The sequence below is a fragment of the Acipenser ruthenus genome, chromosome 1 (assembly GCF_902713425.1).
Source record: "Acipenser ruthenus chromosome 1, fAciRut3.2 maternal haplotype, whole genome shotgun sequence".
Lineage (NCBI taxonomy): Eukaryota > Metazoa > Chordata > Actinopteri > Acipenseriformes > Acipenseridae > Acipenser > Acipenser ruthenus.
This window is the reverse complement of record NC_081189.1, coordinates 93,288,141-93,313,627: the sequence shown is the minus strand read 5'-3', so window position 1 is coordinate 93,313,627 and position 25,487 is coordinate 93,288,141. Positions and strand designations below refer to the sequence as shown.

At 37.2% G+C, this 25,487-nt stretch overlaps 1 protein-coding gene across 1 annotated transcript in view; it reads left to right on the top strand.

Moving 5' to 3' along the window:
* fat4 (FAT atypical cadherin 4) overlaps window positions 1-19,268 on the top strand; it is a 97,714-nt gene extending 78,446 nt beyond the window's left edge. Inside the window, exons 9-17 of the mRNA XM_034035406.3 lie at window positions 362-4,711; window positions 5,950-6,054; window positions 6,703-7,010; window positions 10,858-10,943; window positions 11,274-11,453; window positions 12,300-12,424; window positions 12,931-13,148; window positions 14,466-14,727; window positions 16,574-19,268. Coding sequence (XP_033891297.3) covers window positions 362-4,711; window positions 5,950-6,054; window positions 6,703-7,010; window positions 10,858-10,943; window positions 11,274-11,453; window positions 12,300-12,424; window positions 12,931-13,148; window positions 14,466-14,727; window positions 16,574-18,438 — 7,499 coding nt within the window. The 3' untranslated portion in view covers window positions 18,439-19,268. The remainder of the gene's footprint in view (window positions 1-361; window positions 4,712-5,949; window positions 6,055-6,702; window positions 7,011-10,857; window positions 10,944-11,273; window positions 11,454-12,299; window positions 12,425-12,930; window positions 13,149-14,465; window positions 14,728-16,573) is intronic.
* Window positions 19,269-25,487: the final 6,219 nt, after the last annotated feature.

Here is a 25,487-nt window from a genome sequence, read left to right as displayed (position 1 = left end):
GCTTGGAGTAGACAATCTTTAAGTGGAGAGGATGGTTCTAATGTTTGTTTTTCTTTTGAAAAAATGCTCTGACTTTACTGCAGACCACTTTTTACATCAGCAATGCTTGATTATATTTTGCTGTTGGTGTTATAGGATTAATAACCCACTAACAGCTAATGTACCAGTTGTTTGTGTTTATTATACAGTCTGTTAGCCACATGGGCCCCATGGGTTCCATAGTTTAATGAAACCAGAATTCAAATTCAAAGCAGGAATGTCTACATGAATATATTTAAATGCACCAGACATTATTGGTATGCATCTATTATACAGCCATAATGATTTAGCATATACTTATTATTTGTTTTATGTTTTTAAGGTTTGCTCGTGTTTGCAGTCACAGTGACAGATGAGGATACAGGACCGAATGGTCAGCTTCACTATTCCCTGGTGGGGAGAAACTCTGAGAAGTTTCAGATTGATCCAGTGCGTGGGGCCATAACAGCAACTGAAAAGCTGACCGAGGGTTCTGAGGTCACCTTCACAGTCCATGTGAAAGATGGTGGGGTGTATCCCAAATCGGACACCACTACTGTGACAGTAAGATTCGTAACTGGAGAAAATTTTCCTGAGATTAAACCAGGACAGACCACCTTTATATTTCCTGAAAGTCAGGCCTCTGACACCCTTGTTACCACAATCTCAGGGTCTTCTGCGAGAGGGGAGCCCTTATCTTACTACATTGCCAGTGGTAACCTTGACAATGCATTTCACATTGACCAGCAGAAAGGAGAACTCTCCATTAAGCAGCCCTTGGATTTTGAAAATATACAGAAATATGTGCTCTGGATTGAAGCCAGGGATCAAGGCTTTCCACCCTTTTCATCCTATGAAAAAGTGGAAATAAACATAATTGATGTTAATGACAACTATCCAGTTTTTGAACAGGATCCCTTCGAGGCTGAAATATTGGAAAATCTTTCTCCGCAGAGAGTGCTTATTGTATCAGCCTCAGACAAAGATAGTGGACCTAATGGACAACTGGAATATGCCATCATTGAAGGAAACAAGGGAAGTAGTTTCAGTATTAACAGAGGTACTGGGGAAATCAGAAGCATCAGACCACTTGACAGGGAGAAAGAAGACCATTATGTATTAACTGTTAAAGCTGCTGATAAGGGCTCTCCCCCTAAAGTCACTACTTTGAAAGTTTGTATTCATGTGCTGGATGTGAATGATAATGCCCCAAGGTTTTCCAAAATATTCAGCGCACAAGTACCTGAAAATGCCCCTGTTGGTTATACCGTGACACAAGTCACCACTTCAGATGAGGATGATGGATCAAATGCCATCAGCAGGTACTCCATAGCTGACACAAGCCTTCCTTTCTCTATCAATGCCAATTCAGGAGACATTACCATTAGCCGACCACTGAACAGGGAAGACATTGAGCGTTACATTGTCAAAGTCTCTGCCCATGATTCAGGATGGACAGTAAGCACAGATGTAACTATATTTGTGACAGATGTCAACGATAATGCACCTCGTTTCAGCCGCCCTTCATATTATGTTGACTATCCTGAGCTTACAGAAGTTGGGTCAAAGGTCACCCAGGTCTCAGCAACAGACCCTGACAATGGCTTTAATGGACAAATCTTTTATTTTATAAAGTCCCAGTCAGAATTCTTTAGAATTAATTCTAGCACTGGAGACATTTTCACCAAGCAGCATTTAAAATACATGAATTCCACAGGAGCAAGCAACATCAACATTAATAGGCATAGTTTTATTGTAACTGGGTCTGACAGGGGGACTATACCTCTGATGAGTGAAACAACTGTTATAGTAAACATAGTGGACAGCAATGACAACCCACCGCAGTTTGAAATCACAAAATACTTCACCCCTGTAACAAAGAGTGTTAAGATTGGAACAAAGCTAATTCAAGTTGTAGCTGCTGATAAGAAAGACTTTGGCTTGAACTCTGAAGTTGAGTACTTAATAACAGGAGGTAACAGTTCCAACAGAGTCCATTTGGACAGACAAAGTGGCTGGGTCAGTGTTGCCTCTTCACTTGTGTTTGATGTGAACAAGGTTTACCTGGTTCAAATTACAGCTCAAGACAAAGGCAATCCTCCACTCTCATCTCAAGCTACACTTCATATTCTTGTAACGGAGGAGAATCGTCACAGCCCAGAGTTCTCACAAAGTCATATCAGTGTGACAATACCAGAGAGCCTTATAGTTGGAACAAATATTAGGACTGTTTCAGCAAGAGACAAAGACAGAGAAATGAATGGGCTCATTAAATACAACATTTCTTCAGGCAATGAGGCAGGCCTTTTCACAATGAATAGTACATTAGGTTCCTTAACTTTAGCTAAGCCATTGGATTATGAGGAACAGCAAACTCATGAACTGAGATGTACTGCTACAGATGGAGGGTGGATTGCAAAGACTGGCTATGTTACTGTTACCATTCATGTCACTGATGTAAATGATAATGCACCCCTCTTTAACCCAGATAAATACTTCCCAGTTGTACTTGAAAATGCCCCAAGTGGCACAACTGTTGTGCGAATAAATGCCACAGATAAAGACTCTGGACCAAATGCCATGATTGCTTATGCAGTTCAGTCATCTGATAGTGACTTGTTTGTAATTGATCCAAATACTGGCATTATTACTACCCAGGGTTTCTTGGACTTTGAAGCAAGGCAGAGCTACCATTTAACTGTGAAGGCATTCAATGTTCCAGATGAGGAAAGTTGCAGCTTTGCTAGCGTAAATATACAGTTGAAAGGCGCAAATGAGTATGTTCCTCGCTTTGTTTCAAAGCAGTACTATTTTGAAGTATCTGAAGCTGCTCATAGAGGAACAATAGTTGGGGAAGTATTTGCAAGTGATCGAGACCTTGGAGTGGATGGAGAAGTACATTACTTGATATTTGGGAAAAGCAGAAAGAAAGGTTTCAGCATCAATAAAAGGTCAGGACAGATTTATGTGTCAGGATCTCTTGATCGTGAAAAAGAGGAGAAGATCTCATTAAAGGTTCTTGCAAAAAACACGGGAAGCATTAAGGGAGCAGATATAGATGAAGTCATTGTTAATATCACTATACTGGATGCTAATGATCCCCCAGTTTTTAGCTTAGAATCTTACAATATTCAAATAAGTGAGGGCATTCCACCAGGAACCCATGTCACCTTTGTTAGTGCATTTGATTCTGATTCTGTGCCCAGCTGGAGCCGATTCTCATATTCTCTTGGCTCTGGTAATGAAAACAGTGCATTCGCAATTAATACTCAGACAGGGCAGGTTTCAGTAGCAGAAGAGCTGGATAGAGAGTCCACACCCATTTATAACCTCACTGTATTAGCAATTGATTCTGGGTCACCACCTTCTACTGGAAGTGCAAGCTTGCTCGTGACATTAGAAGATATTAATGATAATGGACCCACCTTAGTCACTACTGCAGGAGAGGTGTCTGAGAATCAACATGCAGGAACCATTGTGATGACACTTAGCTCTACAGATCCAGATCTACCTCCGAACCAAGGACCGTTTACATATAATTTACTTAGCACTGGTTCTGCTACTAGCTATTTCAGCATTAGCCCTTCTGGAGTACTGACCACAACCAGAGAGATTGACAGAGAACAAATCAGTGACTTCTACTTGTCAGTGGTGACCAGAGACTCTGGTGTTCCACAGATGTCTTCCACTGGAACAGTCCATGTCAAGGTTAATGACCAGAATGACAACCCATCAGAGTCAAGGACAGTAGAGATCTTTGTTCATTATTTTGGAAACGTGTTTCCTGGTGGAATTTTAGGCAGTGTTAAACCACAAGATCCAGATGTGCAAGACAGTTTCCGCTGCTCTATTGCATCAAGGGTTACAAGTCTGTTCAGTATCTCAGCAGATACCTGCGATTTAAATTCCCAGTCAAGATCTTCAGATGGGACGTTTGATTTAACAGTTCATAGCAGTGATGGGCTACATGGGGCAGTCACCAACAATGTCAGAGTTTTCTTCGTTGGATTCAATAACGTTACTATTGATAACAGTATTGTTCTTCGTCTCCAGGTAGAGCATGTTAGCGACTTTCTTACCAATCACTACCTTAGCTTCTTGCGAATTGCAAACTCCCAGCTAGCTGGCCTCGGGACTGCTGTGCAGCTCTACGGGGCATTTGAACAGAATAACAAAACCTTCCTAACAGCTGCTGTGAAACGCAGTCACAACCAGTACGTAAACCCCAGTGGAGTTGCCACCTTCTTTCAAAGTATAAAAGACATCCTTTATAGACAGAGTGGAGTGCTCATAGACTCGGTAGACCATGACCCTTGTACATATAGTCCTTGTCAGAATGGAGGAAGCTGCAAGAAACACCTTAGTGTAAGTCCTCTGCTGAAGAGTAAGGAGAGTGTCCCTGTGATCCTTGTATCAAACAAACCTCTGCAACCATATGTTTGCAACTGCATGCCAGGTTATGCTGGAAACCTGTGTGAGACTGACATTGATGAGTGCCTTCCGTCCCCCTGCCACAATGGCGGAACTTGCCACAATCTAGTTGGAGGATTTTCCTGCAGCTGTCCTAATGGATTTACAGGAATGGCTTGTGAGAGGGATGTCAACGAATGTCTATCAAACCCTTGCAAGAATGGTGCTCTTTGCCAGAACTTCCCAGGAGGTTTCAACTGTGTGTGCAAATCTGGATATTCAGGTATTGTTCTATTTCATTACCAGTATGAAAAGTCTAAATGCAACCAAACCACTGCTGGCATGCTAGAAAAGATGATACTGGTTAGACCCCAAATCCCATCAACCTCTTTTTACTTAGGTGTTATTTCTATCTTCCTGATAGGGTGTCAACATTTAAGAGAGAACTACCAGCAATGGCATGTATTGTATTATAGGTCACAATGGAAATCCAACACAAGCAATACACTACAACAGCAGGTTCTGTCTTTATAAACTGCTGATGTCTAGGCAGATCTAAACATTTTTAACATTCTGACAGTAGAATGTTCAGTGGAACTACTAAACCCGGGCTTGTTTGCAAAATGGAAAAAAGTCTCAAGTGGGTCAAGTGAAATTTGTTAAATAGAGCATACAAACATTTATGCAATTATTTCATAATACATTTGGCCTGAATGTATATTTTAACCACAGCTTTGAACACATGCTATCACATTTATACTACAACTTTGATCCTAAAATAATATTACAAAAAAATAACATCACCATTGTAACTGTCATTATTCACTGTCTTACCTTTAAAAGAAAGAAACAAATGAGAGCATTTTGAATGAATTTGAACTGCTGATTGAATATTTGGTCAGCTGTTTTTATTTACTTCATGTTACTGATGCAATTTGCTTTAGTTCTGAATGGATTTATAAAGACAGATTACCTCAGCGCTATATCATTAAGTATTTGCACTGGCCTTTTGTAGTTTTGTTTTGAAAAGCGTCGCTTTCTTAAAGAAATGCACCTTTTGACTTACAGTAGTTTGCATGCCCTCCTTATGAACCCTTCATGTCCTGTTTTGCCTGCCTGGTTATGTTGAAGGAATGTACCTTCATTAAGTTATTTGTTTTAAGTTGTAGAAATAAGAGCCTTAATGTTGTAAAAATAAACACTGCACAGGAACATCTAGCATTCCATGTGTGTATGTGCTGTCTTTACATACGTTACCAAACTGTACTGTCTGCCTACATACAATGTTTATCAAGATCACTAGCGTTTTTCATCTTTTTGTTTTACTTTAAGGAGTGCTCCATCACAAGTCTGTGGGAATAAGGACAAACTAAATACAAAACTCTGTATTTAGTTTGTCTGCTAATATAACTTTGCAATTGCTTTTTGCATCATATTTCAGTAATATGGACCAGCACATAATTACTTTTTTTTTTTTTTAATCTATTTGTAATTTTAATTAGTGTTGTTTTATGAACCTAGGAAAAACTTGTGATTCTTCCATCAATTACTGTGAATGTAATCCTTGTTTTAATGGGGGCTCCTGTCAGAATGGTGTGGATGGATATCACTGTCACTGTTCATTTGGTAAGTGATAAGATTAATCCAGTGATGCTTAAATCACTGGATTGCTCTTGTAATTATTGCAAAAAAGTTATAATTTACCATTGTTAGGAAATTACAGACAAGCTTCAGGAAGTCAGATAACCCTAAACTGAAGTCTCCAAATGATGGAACACCACTTAATTTCCTGTTTTATCTGTGTTACCAAGTTTAGAATTTTCAGTTTTTATTAATGGGACTTAATAATTGTTAATTTGCTAATTGTTTTGTCTATTTTTTTCCCCATTGTCTTTCATCCTGGCTTTCACCTAAGATGCATGTTAGGCATGTAACACGAAAGTATTTTTGCATATGGAAATGTTAATATACTGACCAACAACTATTTCCAAAACTCCAAAATTCTCAAAATGACCCATTTCCTAGTGAAATACATTTTTGTTTGTTTTCCTTATTCATTATTTAGTGTAATACGTGATGATAACTGACACAAAGGTATGATTTGGGTATACTTTCCAAGAACTTTTTGTTTTGGATGATCGATATATATATATATATATAATATAATCTTGTAGCGCCACAGTAATGCATTAGTTAATAATGGTCCCCTTTGTAACGTTTTATATAAAAGGCACAATGACTTGCTTGATTTTAATAAATTCTTACTTTGCATAGGTGTCTTCGGCAAACACTGTGAACTAAACAGCTATGGTTTCGAGGAGTTATCTTACATGGAGTTTCCAAGTTTGGATCCCAACAATAACTACATCTATATCAAGTTTTCAACCCTCAAGAACAATGCCCTTCTAATGTACAACCACGACAACCAGACAGGAGACAAGGCTGAGTTTCTAGCTTTGGAGATATTTGAAGCAAGGGTTAGATTCTCCTTTAACTTAGGAAGTGGAGCCTACAAATTAATGGCAATGAAAAGTGTTTCCGATGGGCAGTTTCACACTGTCATTGCTAGGAGGGCAGGCATGGTGAGTGATATGGAGAATTATTCTCTGTTTTAAATCCATATTTTGCTGATGCTAAGTGTTCGGTGTCATTAAAAAGTATGTAAACCATAATCATTAAAAACAATGCAGGTTTACTTAAATAATGTTAGAATGTGGTACTTTTAGTGGCCAGTTAAACATTTTATATATTATGGTGATCCTTGAAATATGTCTAGTCATAACTCGGCTATCCATATAAAACTCTCATAAACTTTGATTACTAAAATCAACGTGGAAATGGCTATTTTACACCAGTTGTATTTGTTATCCAACATACTACAGTTCAGTTCGTAATTACAACTTCAGATATGCACAAGTTCAGTTTTACATTTCAGACTATCTGTTTCAGCCATATAACACATTTTATGTGCTAAGAATCAAATCTTTCTTCAGGCCTTCTCTAGTCTAGAAAAAAAATCACCAGCATGTCAAAAAAATTATAATCTAAGCCCCCTACAGGACTTCAAATCTATCATTTCCTACAGTGCTTTGGGATTTTGTAGGAAACTGGTAAAATCGTTAAATTGTCAGTTTTGAGTCAGTGCCGAGTGACAGGATGGAAATGTACACAACTTTCAGTGAGAACTCTAATTCCATCTCTTCATATCATAAATATTATGTAGTCAGTAGGAAATTAACACATTGGTGCTCCAAACCAAATAGGTTAGTAAAAACCAAACCTGACTCCAGTGTTTAGAAAGAGGTGATGCAGGTCAGTTAGGTGATCCTGCAAAGGCTTTTGAAAAGTGTTTTGATTTCCAAGTAACTCAAAGGTAACATTCCCTATCTGCCATGCCTGGTGGATCAGTAAAAATGTCTGTCACAAGAAAATGGGCCAATATTTGTAGTTCAATTAGAGAAATGAACTACAAATATACCTTGCAATATAGGTTGTATATTATACAGAAATGTTTAGGAATTTAATTCAAGATAATTATTTCACAATCGTATGCAATATGTAAGGTCACGTATTAAATAAATAAAATAAAAGCATGCTCTATATGATCTACCTTCACAATTGTAGATAGCTTACAGCATCTATTATACATGTCTTATTGCTGCAAGGACACATTTCAACACATAGCATGTATTTGGAAATGAAATGCTGGGATTTTGCAGGAGTGTGAACAAGTCACTAATGTCAGTGTTGAGAGAACTGAGCCACAAACACAGCAAAAGCCATTTTATTACATAAGGTTACCCCATTACTAATTTTAATTTGTTTTTATAGTGTTCACAGTGTTAACTAAACACAAGCACACCACCATTCGTCTGCCACATAGGAGCACATTTTCCTATGCCTCAACAAACCTGACAGCCTAATTTCTCAGGGGCATTGTATTAGGTTGTAACAGGGGTGTGGGAACCCGCTGTGAGAGATTGAGAGAGAAACAGGCATGTCAACCCCTCTAAAGTGGCCAAGCAAGTTTTATTTACAATATTTGCACAATTCTGATTGCAGTAACAGTGCAAGGTTTAATAAACACAAAACGTTCAAAACAAAATGCTCTGCAAAAAAACAACAAAAAAAGTCAAAGCTGACCAAGCAGTGGTTGAGGGCTACTCCTGCTAAAAGGAGGTCCCGCTCCAGTAACCTTTTGCCATAATTCACCCTTCTTATACTGATGTGGAATCAAGTTTTCCTTATGCTAAACACTAAAGACCCTGATGTACACATAGTGATCTCTAGTAGTTGGTTTCTTTTGTTCACCCTGGATTCAAAGCCAATTCGCCATATTCTACACCTGTCTTATCAGGAAAGGGATTCAAACCCCAGCTCTGCCATAGTTAACACAAACTTACATTTTAAAAAACTTTATTTACAAAACCCACATAGGCTGTAGGCGGGAATATATGTATTACTATAGTGTTCATGTGCCCTGTGTTTATTAGTACAGTGCTAGTATGAGCGTTATAACCAAAGAGTGTTATAAACGGGGGTGGGGGGGGGGGCACCGCGAGACACACAACACACATCTGACTAAAATACAAAATAAAATAACTCCCTCTCTATAATACACACATAGTGAAGCAAAAATGTTACTTTCTGTGAATTAACCATGCATAAAGCACCATGTAATCAACGCTATATTTTTTTTTTTTTACAAAAAAAAGAGTAACATTCCCACTCGTAGATCATTTTAACTAGCAGTTTTTAAACTATAAATAGCCTGGCTAAACGGCGGTCGGGAGTTCAGTTCGAAGTGACAGACTAAGTGCGAGGAAAGCGGGTCGGGAGAGGGGAAGAGGGAATGGGCTCGCCCCAGGTTCGGCTGCCGGAACAGAGCTGAAGCGTCTCGACTCCCGGAGAAAGCTGCAGTTCCTCTTGCAGCAAAAAAGTAAATACATTAGGAAAGATAACCACGTAATAGGCCTAATATTTATTTAGTTATGAAAAGATGCTGAATAAGATGTCTGTGTTATAAAGTGCCAGCGCAGCTTTTCTTCAGTTCAGATACTGTATCAAAAGGGAGAGACAGAAACAGAAGTTAGACTGAGAAGTTATTTCTAGTTTGAACAATACTGGTACTGTATTTACTGTATAAGTATTGCATGAATCACTAGTATAGGGAATTGGGCGTGCTGTAGGAGCGTTATATCCGAGGCGCGTTATAATAGCGAGGGAGCACTGTAGTTAGATTCCAAAAATTACATCAGAATTCTACTTAAATAATAATTATGTAAAGCTAAGTTCAGATTTTATTTTAAAAGTTGAAAAGGTTGAAAAATGTTAGAAACTTTGAAAAAACATCTGCATCAGTTTAATGTATTTGCATTGTATAGTTTTACAGATCTTACGGATCAGTAGTGTTCACTTTATACCCATGAGCATTGTATGTATCAGATCCGGTGCACTTTTCAGTACATTCATAGTTTCCATTTCTAACCTGCTTCCTGAAATATACAGTCAGCATGTGCTATAGTTGAAATGTTGCAAATTCAAATGTCTTCTGTAACTTTCTTCTTAGGATCTGCTCTGATACAATACCATGCAGCAATCTAAATTACCTTCATGCACTGTTATGTTATTATTTTATTAATCTATATTGCTTTAGTGTACCGTTACTTTAAAGTATAAATATTTAACAGGCCGTTTATTATGTGTAAGCAGTGCATGTTGTTATCATGTAAACACATGTTCAGTTTTTAGAATCAAGACATCTCACTTTTAATCATGAATAATACAACCTTTATAGAGATAGCATGGTGTGATACCAGCACTACTGTAAAAAAAATAAAAATAATAAAAAAAAACATACTATATGAATTACACCATATGGATCTTAATTTTAGAAATAATTTTTAACCCAGCTGCTTACCCTCTGATGTCTACAGTATGTTGCCGGATAAGGATAGTATATTTATGACACATATCCAACAAGTATATTTATTTAAGCAGGGTTATACCTGTAATTCTTCCAAGATTCTTTACAGTGATACATCATAAACACTAAAACTTAGGAGAAATTCTATGCTATGAATTCATTAATTGAAGAAGAACATGGACATACAATTACATGTGTGATGTCATTGGTGCACACATATTTTTTCTTTCAAATAGTCATATGTACTTCAGCACTTCAAATCCATGTCAAGCGGCAGCTGATATTTTACATCTGGAATCTATTTTTATAGCATAGCAACTTCAAGTTACTTTGTTCAGGTGCATCACCAAGACTGGGGATTCATTTCAGTCCTTGGTAATTTGCATTACATTAAACATTTCTCCTTTTGTGCTTATTTGCTTAAAATACAACTAAAGATAATTTTTACCATGTTTTGACAAACAATAAGGCATAAATGACTTTGCACTGTGTATGTATTTCAGGCTGCATCGCTGACAGTGGATGTGTGTTCTGAGGACCAGGAGCCTGGATATTGCACTGTTAGCAATGTGGCAGTTCATACTGACTGGTAAGAAAGAACGTGTGTGCTATTTCTAAGCTAGTTGTAATTTAAAAGATATTACAGTGTGTTAAACAATTTGGTATATGAAAATAACATCTACATGAACATAGCATTTACACATTTTGAATACTTTTAAATATTTTAATTGTAATGTAACTAAATTAAATTGATGTTGTAATATTAATGAATATGAATCAAATATGTAGATAGAACAATCACAGTTATGCATATATAATATCTTCCAGTAGTAGTTACTACAGTATAATCTAGCATTTATTTTCTTTAAATACACATTTTCAGGCACTCATTTCAGTCTCATTTGATTGTTTTTCATAGGACTCTCGATGTGCAACCGAACAGACTTACAGTAGGAGGGGTGAGATCCATAGACCCTATCCTTCACAGAAAAGGACAAGTGGCCACCCATGACTTTGTTGGGTGTATAATGGAGTTTGCAGTCAACGGACGCCCTCTCGAACCCAATCAGGCTTTGGCTTCCCATGGAATTCTTGACAGGTTGGACACATTTTCACAGATCATAGAGTATTATGTTTTAATAGTAGTAATTAATGGATATATATATATATATATATATATATATATATATAGATATTGTAATGAGCTGCACTCACTCGGGTTCGTGCCCCTTTAAAAATACAACTCAGAACAATGAAATGGAGTTTTTCCGCGCTGACGCGCTTATTTTTAATAAACACAAAAATAAAACAAAACACAAAATAAACACCTAGCTCCTCTTTGGAGCACTTACTACACAGGTAATTTCCCTGACTAACTGGCAGGACGGCTAAGCCGTTTACCTGGCACCACAGAACACACACGTTAACACAGCACTTACTTTTCTGACTGCTCGGAAGCAGAGCACCTCATCTGCCTCCTTCTACTCAGCAGCCCTGAGCATTCTGACTGCCCCTCTTTTATACCCTGCACCTGGTTCTAATAATTACTGCCCAGGTGCAGGGGATAATTGAATAATAAAACAGTTAAACAATTAAATTAAACAAAAGCAAAACAATCAAACAAAAAAGGTGCATTCTCTCGCAGGGAGGTTTTAACCCCCTCCCTGCTGTCTCACACAACCCGCTGTCTTACAATATATATATATATATATATATATATATATATATATATATATATATATATATATATATATATATATATATATATATAGTAGCATTTGGGATTAAGGAGACTTGGGAAAACATAGTCAAAGTAATTGGTGATTTTTTATTGTTACAACTATACAGCCCATCATTGCTTGAGCCATCACTCTGCTATCTGGACAAACCCATGGGACTCAAATAGAATACCACCAATATATTGACTTCATCTTTTGTCTTTTAGATGTCCAAGACTAGAAGGAGCTTGTACAGCCAACCTCTGTAAGCATGGTGGCACCTGTACGGACAACTGGTCCTGGCAGCAGTGTAAATGCATGGAAGGGTTTACTGGGAAATACTGTGAAAAGTGTGAGCATCAAATGTTTTATTTGTTTGTCTGTTAACTAATACAGGGAAAACATTCAGGTTTTATACTTTTCCTTTAACACTTTTTATGCTGTATCTCTCTGGTAGTTGAGGGCATTATATCCAGGTTTCAGTTCTATTAAAGTGGGAAACGTTCATGCAAACAAACTTGAGTTCATCATTATAAAAAAAAAAAGTGATTGACCCAAGGACCCAGACTTAATTGTAACCATTTAACAACATACTGCAGCCTTCTGGTGGCCAGATTATGATCTGTACATTTAAATACACTACATCTTACTTGTTATGCTCAATTTCCAATAAGATTACTTATAAATAAAGAGTACCGTACCTCAGCTCAAAACATCTATCACTCTATAAAATGCATTTTTAATAGATGATCCAGTAACTAGAATATAGGTAAAGTGCTATCAGCTACATAAAATCATTAGATTCTTTATTATCAAATGGTTTGCGGTTTGATCATCTTAATGTGTTGCATCTTTCAGACATGACTGTCGACACTGCATTGTCCCTTGATGGCAATGGGCGCCTGGACTACTCCATGAACCAGAATAAGAAACGTGACTTCTTGCTCAGCCAGAGCTTAAGAGGCACCAGTGGTGATCCGATGAGCCTGAATAGCCTGGACATGAAGTTTAGAACAAGAAGCAAAAATGGCATTTTATTTCATGTTCAGGAAAGCAGCAATTACACTACTGTGAAGGTAAGATTAAAGATGAGTTGAGTTGATTTGATTGTACTGCTGCAGGGTTGTGTGTCCTAATCACCTCTTCCATTATGCTCTTTCATTTTATAGTATTAGAGATTTGACTAATGCTGGGCATTTTTCCAAAAGCAGAAAACTCATTCATCCCCTTAACTATTCCCCAGTCATTTCCTGGGGACAGAAAGGTTTCTTTGGTCTTGTTTCTCAATGATTTTGTCTAGACTCCAGAATATAACTTCTGTAAGGCTGGAAGAAATAATATCCGATGTCTTACCCAATAAATATCATGACAACTCGCAGTGTATAATGTACAGAGGTCAGTGGATTTTTCTTTAAGGTAACTTTCCTAGCTGTTCTGACTGTCTTAAATGAGGAATTTAGTCATTCTACACCAGTAATTAAAAAAATAATAATAATTAGCTGGGAAAGTGATTCATAAGCTCCAAGCTTCAGTGTACTATCATATTTTTTTAAAAAAAGAAAAGTGTGTGTGTGTTGGTAATGCAGGAAGGAGATATCAACAAAATGAATGTGTCCACGGACTGCATGGACAGCTACCACCAACTAGTGTCTCCATTCCCTTAATGTCAGAATGGTTACAACAAAAAAAAAAAAAATTGATTGGCTCTTTTGGATTTGTTATTATCTGTACTGAATATAATATGGCAGATAATCTTAAATATACACGATTTTTAAATATCTACAGATGCAATAACTAAAATTATGCTAATACTGGATGCAAAAAGGCTATAAAAAAGTATGGAGTTTTGTATACTTCATAATTTATTAATCCTATTGTTTTATTTAATAAAGCTGTATTGTGCAAGTTAGAGAGTGCAATGATACAATATAGGCTTTTAAACTTTCTGCTAAGAAATAAATAATAATAATAATAATAATAATAATAATAATAATAATAATAATAATAATAAACAGCTTGCACTGTTTATCAGTGAGAACAACACTAAACTGAGGGCCTAGGCGGCATTGTGTCACTTAATTGTTTTGGATGTGTTTCCATGAGCTTAAAGGCATCTCTGTCCAGTATACAATAATTTAACTTTAATACTAATGATGCACAATTAGGTAAAAATGTATCATAATTCAGAATGACATGACCCTGTGTATAACAGGTCTTATATCCCTTGTATAATGTGCACCTCTGTTATACAACCCTATCAAAAACACTAAAACAGAATTGTAATACTGTGTATCTTGTATAGAACTCACACCTGTATATAATAACACTCATAAATTCTCATAAAATCTGTAAAAGACTGTTATATTGAAAACTTCTATGTTTGTCTTGTAAAGGTAAAGAATGGTAAGGTGCATTACACCTCAGATGCTGGTGTTGGAGGAAAGGTGGAGAGAACCATTCCTGAGTTTTCTGTGGCAGATGGCCAGTGGCATACACTTCAGATCGAGAAGAATGGAACGCTTACAGTAATTCTTGTTGACGGGACCTACAAAAGGGAGATAAATCACAACACCCAGGATTTTGGAGGACTCAACGTTCTAACACTTTCACTGGGGGGAATTCCAGAAGGGCAATCCCAGGAAAGCTCTAAATTAGGTGGGTATATGGTATTCTTGAAAGATAAATTCACTAAAAAAAACTGTGGTTCCTAAGTTTACTATGACCCACGGGGTGCCAACAAAAAAAGTGGGCAAGTTTGGTGCTCGCTCTTTCTATGCAACTTGAAGAATTGTACATCAATACTGACTCCTCTGTTTAGACCTAGAAATTGTCCATAGCTCCCCAAGTCACATTACTGTCTGGTGTAGGGTTGCTTAAGAGCAATTATAGACCTTCCCATCTATAAATAGTATTGAGGAAAATAAATGAAATGGAGATTACACAAAGATCTGTAAGGTGCACATCAACCAGTCATCACTCGAACGTCAATCTACGGGGTGCATATGTAGAACATCATATATAGCAGAGAAAACACAGCACTTTCCCATTCATCAACCACATACAACGGCTGAACTTCATATACCTTTTTTATATTTGGTTCCCGGACATAAAAGTAATTAAAAAGAAAAAGCTGAAAAACAACCTAACGTTTCGACAGTCAAACTGTCTTCATCAGAGGTTAAAAACTGTGGTAGTGTTGAATCTGAAAATCACAAATATAATTGCCCATGTGAATACAGTGGTTAAGCATGATTTATATTCTGTTTATAGTCACCATTTGTGCACCATTTGGCCTTAACATTTTGAGTTACATGTACCCCTATGTATCAAAACTTTTTTTTTTTACACCAATTTATCATTTTTGTGAAATAAAAATAAATCAAGTAATAGTGACCATGTTACAAAACCATTGTTTTTTCTGACTAGTTTTGTGGCATATTGGGGTTTTTGATACCACTCTGTCATTGAGCCAATTTAATTTTGCAATATAAACTATTGCTCTGTGCAACAAAAACATTAAGCAGCTGTAACTTTTTATGTAACACATTGAACTGAGTACCATGTTCACCTACACAGCCAACAATAGGAAATGACTTTGCTTTGAAATGGTTTGGTGGTAAAAACTTTACACCATTATTTCTTAACTATTACAGCAGCATGTGTTGTTTTAAATACATCCTTTATGTTAACCAGACAATAAAAAAGGGAAATGCAGAGCATCGTTTATGGTAATAGCTTGTACTTATGTCATGTTTCCTGGGAAGGCCTGTGGATATGGGTTTGGTCTAAAGGTATGGGTTAGGGTAATAAAACAGAATATTTTACAACATAATTCTCTTTCATTTTTGCATGGTTGGGTACTCTTGAGTCTCCCAGATTATCTTCAAAAACATAGATCATTTGCATATAATTATTTACTATAGATTGCAAGGTTATGTGTTTTTTTATTCAACAGACCACTGCTTCAGGCCAAAAGTTGCAGTTGCTAAAATTGCGAAACAATGGCTTTAAGTTATCATGATTATAACAGGTTTTCATGATGTAAGTCTTATCAGTTATCCAGTTCAGTTTTCACAATAGAATGAATTGTGGTGCCTCATTACTCACCTTATAAATAGAAGCATACTTTTGCCAGAGTGGAAGCTGGCTATAAACATGTTTTTCATGAATATTTTAGTACAAGCATGAAACTCAGTTAACAGACAAGTCCTCCTTCTTTGAAAGCTCATTGACTAAAATCAACAACAAAAAAAAGAAAGCCAATGTTTGGCCAGTGATTAATATCATAATAAAAAAAAAATGGAAATAGAAATTACTTTGACATGTGGAAGGTGTTTTAGTAAATATGTGGTGTAAATCGTATTGATTAATTTTACACACATTCAACAAGTAGCTATGCACTGTAGATCTCTGTGTAGTTATCTTTTTTTAGCCAATATTTACTGACATTGTTAATAAGCGCACTAATACTTCCTGACTTGCTTGTTTTTAATTCTTCCAGGTTTTGATGGCTGTTTTGCTTATCTGAAATACAACAGAGAAATTCTGCCTTTCAGTGGAGAGCACAGTGCTGTTAGAATATCGAAAACTCATCCTTCTGTCAAGATTGGCTGCCGAGGTCCAAACGTGTGCTCAAGCAGTCCATGCTTGGGAGGCCTGATGTGTGTCAATCAGTGGTACGCCTATGAGTGTGTTCCCCCTGGAGACTGCACCTCAAACCCTTGTCAGAATGGAGGCAGCTGTGCACCTACTGCTCGATCTGGATTCACTTGCACTTGCCCACAGTTTTACACAGGAAAGACCTGTGAGATTTTGGTAGCCTGCCTTGGTGTACAGTGTCCCCAGGGAACTCTTTGTAAAATGGGGACTAATGGAGACTTTGTCTGTACTCCTAATCCTCCGACAGAGGAAATGTCCTTGCCGATATGGGCAGTGCCTGCCATTGTCGGGAGCTGTGCTACCGCTCTTGCTCTTGTGGTCTTGAGCTTGATCTTGTGTAACCACTGCAGGGGCAGGAAGACCAAAGTGCCAAAGGAAGAGAAAAAGCCAAAAGAGAAGAAGAAAAAAGGGAGTGAGAATGTGGCTTTTGACGATCCAGATAACATCCCTCTTTATGGGGATGATATGACGGTCAGGAAACAGCCTGAAGGGAACCCCAAACCTGACATAATTGAAAGGGAGAACCCTTACCTAATATATGATGAGACAGACATTCCTCATAACACAGAGACCATACCCAGTGCTCCTTGCGTGGGGCCTGAAGCTGATATAGAGCATTATGATATAGATAATGCTAGCAGCATAGCCCCTTCAGATGCAGATATCATTCAACACTATAAACAGTTTCGGAGCCACACACCTAAATTCTCTATCCAAAGGCATAGCCCACTAGGATTTGCAAGGCAGTCTCCTTTACCCTTAGGAGCAAGCAGTTACACATACCAGCCTTCTTATAGCCAAGGACTTAGATCAACCCCTTTAAGCCACGCAACATGCCCTACTCCTAACCCTTTGTCCCGGCACAGTCCAGCCCCTTTCTCCAAACCCTCCTCGTTCTACCGCAACAGTCCAGCTAGGGAACTGCAACTCTCCAGGAGGGAGGGAAGTCCTTTGGACTTTCACAATGAGGCATCGTGCCAGCCAGGTATTTTCAACTATGCCACACGGCTGGGAAGGAGAAGCAAAAGTCCCCAGACAATGGCAGGTCATGGCTCCCGACCGGGGAGCCGCCTTAAGCAACCAATAGAGCAGATTCCTCTTGAGACGGGGCCTCCAGTTGGTCTGTCCATAGAGGAGGTTGAGAGGCTTAACACCCCTCGGCAAAGAAACCCCAGCATCTGCAGTGCCGACCATGGAAGGTCCTCATCAGAGGAGGACTGCAGAAGGCCGCTCTCTAGGATCAGGAATCCAGCGGATGGAATTCCAGCCCCAGAGTCGTCCTCTGAGAGCGACTCTCATGACTCCTTCACCTGCTCCGAGATGGAGTATGAAAGAGAGAAACCAATGGCCTACTCGTCCAGAATGCCCAAGCTGTCCCAAGTAAACGAGTCGGATGCAGACGACGAAGATTACGGCACTAGGCTGAAGCAAAGAAGGTACCCCAGCCGCCGAGCAGAGGGAGGCCCTGGTAGCACGCAGGTGTCTACTGCGGAACAATATACATTGCCCCATAAGCTAGGGCAGCAGGCTGGGAATTTCAACTGGGACAATCTGTTGAACTGGGGCCCTGGGTTCGGCCATTATGTAGATGTGTTTAAGGATCTTGCATCACTTCCTGACAATACAGATGCAAAAGAAATTGAAATGATCAGTGGTGACGGGGCCATTACCATTTCCAATGAAGGGGAAGCGGAACAATATGTATAGACCTTATTTGTATAAATTGTTCATTTCAAGTTGGACTTTTTTTTTAATAAGACCATCTTATATGTAGATTCTAAGAGGTAGTAACAGAACTTGAACTTCTTTGAAATGCAAAACATTATAACAGTTATTTCTACACAGTTAGGATATTTATCTTTGTTTTAAGCTCTTCACATGCTGTTCTAATCAGGAGTATAACTAAATTGGAAAAAAATGATACAGTACAACCACAGCGCAATCTCAAATGAAAATAAGGACATTCAAAACTTATCAAATCCTGGTTTCTAAGTATCAATTAGACAACGTTGCTTTGACTTCAAGGCAGAAAGACATCATCTGATTTTAATTGTACTCATTTGTGGAAAATGAAGGATTACTGTATACTTTACATGAGAAATTCCAGCATTCGTTCTTCAATTACAGTTTTGTTTCTGATTTATAAAAAAAAAAGAATGTGTTTGATATCCAACACATGATGTATCATATCCAGCCGTTTGCACTAAAATGAGAACATGAGTTGGCCAGCACTTTAAATTACTTGCCAACGTTATGTGACGGCTTCAAAACTGCCCTGTTTTCACTCACCGTATCAGCTAAACATTATAGGGGCAGAGACCAGTAAACTACAGCCTATAAGACTTTTGAGGCTTTGCTTCAAAATAAGAAATATTCCTTCATTTTTTATGTGAAATGTTTGCAAATGTTACTGGTTCTGCATCGTCATTTGGGTTTCTTGTTTCACTGGGGCCAGCAAAAGGGAAGACTAAAGTGTGCCTGATTGAGCTTAATATTATCCTAAACCACATGAACTATAAATTTAACTTAAATGAAAAGTTTTTCATTTTTTTTGAATTCTGAAGTTTTCTACTTTTTTTTTTTTTTTTTACTGTTTAATAACTTATGTTACTTAAGCTGTGTTTTTATTGATATTTTCATATGCTGAAAATAAGTTTTCTTACTTTCAGGGAAAGTAAGATTAAGTACTTTTTTATGAACATCAATATTTTACACTTTTTGATACAACTGTAACATAATGTATGCTTTATACATGTAAAGTCCAATAACAGAAATAAAATATTTATTTAAAAACTGTTTTAGATACGTATGCATTTACGACAGGTTTCACAGACTTCAGTAAGGTACTCCAAGATAATCCAAGGTGTTGAGAACAACTGGTTGAATTTTATAAGTTTTATAAGTATATTTTAAAAAATTTAAATATTGTAGTGTATATACAGTGTTTTAATACAGTAGCTATGGATGCATTAATAATGAGTTATTTCATATGTTATTTAGACATTGTCTTTGGTTTATTACTACCTGATAAACCTTTGAAAGTATAGGTGGTAAAGTATGTTTAGACCCAGAAAATGCAGAGCAATCAATTTAAGAGAAATTAGCTAAATCAAATCATAAATATGATATTATAATTATAGTCATTATAAATATAAGATAATCAGGGGACAAGGTCGGCATTCCACCCAAGAACAATTTTGAATTGTATGTTTAAAATTGTTCTGAATTTAATTAACCAGTGACTTAAAACTGGAATAGGGTCCAGGGCTTCTATTTATTAGTGAGACACACATTAGGAGGCAGTGTGGTCCAGTGGTTAAAGTCCAAGGCTTGTAACCAGAAGGTCACCAGTTCAAATCCCACCTCTGCCACTGACTGACTGACTCACTGTGTGACCCTGAGCAAGTCACTTAACCTCCTTGTGCCCCATCCTGCGGATGAGATGTTAAATCAATGTCCTATTGTAAGGGACTCTACATATAATGTACAGTTCACAGCCTAACTCTGTAAAGCACTTTGTGATGGTGGTCCACTATGAAAGGTGCCATATAGATATTATTATATTATTATTATTGTGCTGTACAAAGAAGAGGTGTCATGAAGGCCTATTTGTATTAGCTGAAAGTGGAACAATAATAATGTTCTAGCATGAACCATTTCCAAGCCTGAACTAGGAAAGTCCTCAATGAATAGGTTGTGTGGATTTAGACAAAGTTTTAGAAACAGTGCATTACTGTAAAATAAATAAATAAATAAATAAATAAATAAATAAATAATATATATATATATATATATATATATATATATATATATATATATATATATATATATATATAATGTAATGACCGATGAATAGGTTTTCTATCTCTGATTATACTATGCCACACATGTTTTTGTGTTAGTCAGACATAATTACCATGTCATGAAAATATATATGAGCCAATTTACACTTAATTCATGAGACAGTAAATTTTAAAATCCCATCTCAGCATCACAGGATTGTGGAGCCTGTTGGCAACCCTAGTCACAAGTCTACACCGGCAGTAACGCAGACTGGCTGAAAGTATGACCGACAGCTACGACCACGTTGCTACGTCAAAAAGTCTGCGAACACGGGTGTACTTCAGTCCTTCTGCCGCACCCATAGAAGTGTCTGCAGCTGACGTACGGATTTTGCCTGAAGAGAGAGAAATATAAGCCAACCTTAAATGTCAGTACAAGAGGCCTCTTAAAAGACCTTGCAAAATGCAAAATATAAAGTTAAATAGTTAAGTTAAAAACGTAACCAAATTTTTATTGTGAAAAGCGAAACACCAAATCTGGTTAAGTATAACAAACATGAACATTCCAGTCCTGCTTTCATGTTTACTCGGTCCTTCTTATGCAGCTTCAGTAAAGCACATGTTTATAGCTCACTTAAGGGAAATGGATTTATGTTGTTCAATAACAGCTGCTTCTTGCCACCAACCAAAATCAAAAACCATTTAACCAAAGACAAATGGCCAGGAGGACACCCATTTGTTAATAAGTACTTACATCTGAAATAACAGCATCTACAAATTATCACCCAGTCTTAAGGAGTGCTTAAACTCACATCTGTAAGAAAGCTGTGAGTTCAGTTTGGATAGTTTCATTTAATACTAAGTGTACTGAGGCCAAGTGATGCCTTTCAACATACATGAAAGCATCAGAGAATTAAACCCTAGGAAATTAAAAACAAATATTCCTACTAAAGAACTATGCCAGTGCCAGTCTTGTAAATAGTATTCTATAAACATCTTTGTGGGTTTTGCAGTGATCTGAGAACAACAATGTCTGTTTCTTCATGCCTTTTTCATTTGTCTTGCTATATTTTTGCATTTTATTGCATATTCAAATCGGTAATATTAAGTATTCTTTAAAAATAGGCAAAGCGCAGTCAGCACCAATCCAAGACTTCTCTCACTATCCTGTCAGTGGGCTCTGCAGAGCACAATCCAGCACATCTGGTTTAGGTTCTCACTCTACGTACTGCCGTTTCAGCATTTTATTTTTTTTTTTTACTTCAAGAGATTGCTGACTTAAGTGCCACTCTGTTGTCTTGGTTTGGCAAAGGGGGCAAGTGTCCACTACAAATCAGGTCACAATTGTATTAAAAACAAAACTCCTTGCCTTGGTATACTTTGTTTTCAATGTTGCATTAGAGGCACTTAACATACATGTGTTATACACTATTAAGAAACTGATAGGTGTTGTATTGGCATATATTCAAAACAGAACAAGAGCTCTCTATATTTTGTTCTTCCTTTGCAACTTTGTTTTAACTGTATTTGAAGATAATTACAATATGCACGGCTAATTATTTTAAAGAAAAACTGCTCACATAATTACGAATGTTCACTTAATGCAGTAGAATTGCATATGTAGTTAAAAATGGATTCATTCATACCAGACTTTTTTTTCTTTTTGTGCCCCAAGCCAATTACCATGCAGACTACAGATGGGTTGCCTCTGGTAGTATCTAATGACATACTTTAGCCCATTTGTAAACAATAACCCAGGTAGCTAGAATAATGAATGCAGAAAGAGCAAAGAGTACCCCCGACAGCCTTTTCCATTCCCAGCCGTGGTACAATACAAATGCCCCAAAAAGTCCTATCAAAACAATGGTGGTCAGTAGCCACATCAGAGGATATGCTGCATACTGTGGTAAAACCACAGTAAATAAAGTGCAAAAATCTCCAATGGGGTGAAAAAATAAAATGCTGTGCACTGCCATCATATATAAACATTTGGTATCAGGATGCTTTGTGGGTGAGCAGCCTGTGTAAATATTTACCTCATACAAATCAGAAGGATGCATGACTGGGACACAAATAATATGACTTGTCCTTTCATAATGTGAACAGATTGATGAACATGATCCCTGAGGTTAAGAAATGCCTCACAGATAATACAATGGAGATGCAGTTCTCATTTATGTGACCAGACAAACAACAACAATAACATAACCTAGCATTGCTATGACTGGGTGTAACTGCAGTGTACTTCTCCACACACTGCTTCTAGTCTGTTTCTAATCCTTTTTCTAAGGGAAGAAAAAACACCATTTTCTAGCGTACAGTAACTGTAAGTGTACGTAGGTAAAGACTTGGGGGATAACCAAAGGTTGCCATTATATGCTGGCAAACATGCATGCCGTACTTAGACAGAATGTAATCCTTACAGGCATATATACACATATTTATGTTAAATAATATACATGTTTCATATTTAAATACAATATTTGTTGGTTGTCAACATATATGACAGTATGTATCAAGGTTCATTTTGCACCATTTCTTTTATTAAATTAATGTTACACAACTAGTACAAACAACTTTTTCTCACAAATATAAGACATTAGCCCATATGCATAAAACTTAGTGTCTCCTTTATCCTACCGTCAAAAAACTCATCGCAATGTTAAAATAACATGCCCTTGGAGATTAATTTTCTCATTAACATATTATTGTCTGATTCATAAAGCTGTATGGTGCTGTTAATTGATCCTTACCGGCATCATAATTACCACATGCCTCAGACCAGACAGAGAATAAGATGTGTTTTATCGGTCTAATTTCCTAGCATAATTTCTCTGTTTAGGAATATGTATTTACGCCAATAGTAATAATAAAAAACCTTTATGTTTAATTACACAATAATTAGGTCATTTTAAGCATTTTGTTATTTGTAACGCATACATTAAATTACTTTGTTAACTTGTCCGAACAAGATAGGCTACTGGTTGGAAAACATGATGCTATTATATGCTCTGTGGAGAACATTGCAGGCTTCTGTGTGCTTGTGTAGGCTGTACATCAAGAGGAGGGAAATATCTTATGAGCTTGCTGACGCTCCAGTGCCTTCAGTAATTTCTGGAAAGGAAATGTGTGCTAACATTAAAGGATCTTTTTTCTCAACCAAAAGTAAAAATCATGTACTGTGACAAAAATGGCATTTCTGCTGGTTACAGTTCTTTTTCATATAAGCTATATCAAAATGTCATCATGTCATCAAAGTGTACACTGACGCTAACCTAACCTCTCACTCACATCCAGCACCTTTTTAGTAACCATAAACAGATGGTGTGTGCCGCTGGCGTTTTAAGTAGGGGGGCACAGCTAATTTGCATACGTCTAACAATTAGTTAAATACAATCTCTTGGTAACATTCCATGGTGGTAAATCACACCAAAAACCATCACTGGCCAGTAAAATAACCAGGCCGTAGTTTTATAAATTGTGTGCTACATACCGGCCAGTCATTTTTTTTTATGGCCTGAAATTTTACATTCTTCACCTCGACAAAAATAATTCAGGACTGAAAGGGTTAAATTGCACCAAACATCTTAATTTGTGTTGTACTACTCTGGAAGGGAATACATTTCCCAGACAAAGGTAAATATCTCTTTAGCTTTAGGAAACTACAAGTTTACCCCCCAGGCTAGTATGGAGGGAGATCACTGTCAAAAATATTCGTATGCGTAAAAAGAATTTGTACTTGTAATTACAGGTACAAATCAAAAATATAAGTACAACTAAAAAAAAAATGACAAGTACAAATCAAAAATACGAGTAAAATCAAAAATATGAATACGACTCAAGAAAAGCTACAGGTACAAATCACAAAGTTATGACTACGACTCAAAAAGTTACAAGTCCAACTCACAAAATTACGAGTTTGATAGAGCATGAAATCACTGTCAAAAATACGTTACAGAGGTCACAGGACAGGCTGTTGATTGGGGGAACAATCAATGAGTATTTAACAGCGCATGCGTCCAGCACCTTGCACTGGTGATAGAAGGGAAGGAGTGGCTACATGTTGGTGAAATTTGTAGGAGGAATTTTCAAAGCGGGAATATGGCACAAAGTCGCCCAACAGATGGTCAGTCTCAGCCCCAGCAAACATCTTCTATATATGAAAGATAGTCAACTCCCCCTTTTTTTCTGTCCCCGCCGATGTGGTGCATCATGGGAATCTTGCTAAAGATTTGGTGAATCTTGCTAAACAATGCAATCATTTTCAAAAGAGAAAGCTTTGAATAGGAAATGCAGAAGACTTTACATTATAGTGACAGGAGAAAAGTCGCCACCGGAACTCTTTGGATTCGTCCCCCTGATTGGTTTGGCTAATAAGCAGACAATTATGCTCACGGATGGGTGGATGCAGACAGGTCAGAGCAACAGGAGCTAAAGAAGCTTTCAAAATTGTGCACTGTAGAGAGAAAATTAGTTTAAAATGGTGAGATGTGACTGGTGTTGCATTGAACAGTTGGAGATTTCCAACTGGCCTCCTGCTGATAAAGGAGGAGATGAAGCTTATTTGTGGAACATTTTAATACAATGGATTACAAAGAAATCCATTGTACAATTAAATAAAGGTGCAATGTGCCCCCCAAACCCATGGTTGCATAACCATGATTTGTGTACATCTTTATTACCACCAAATACATAGACTTGTTTTATAGTGAACTTGAAAAGATGTATTTAAATTCCTAATGAAGATACCAGTATGTCAGAATCTCATAAGTGAAACTGAAATTGCTACAGAACAGCATATACTGTCTAGTTAGAAACGTATTTAGGTCAAACACTGAGTAAATAGGATAAAAAAAGTCATTAAATCAGTTTAGGAATTTGATAAAACTTGTGTTTTGATGGTATCACTACGATAATATCCATATAGTAACTGCTAATGTTATGCATGCTGCTTTATGGCCGTAACTATTTCTT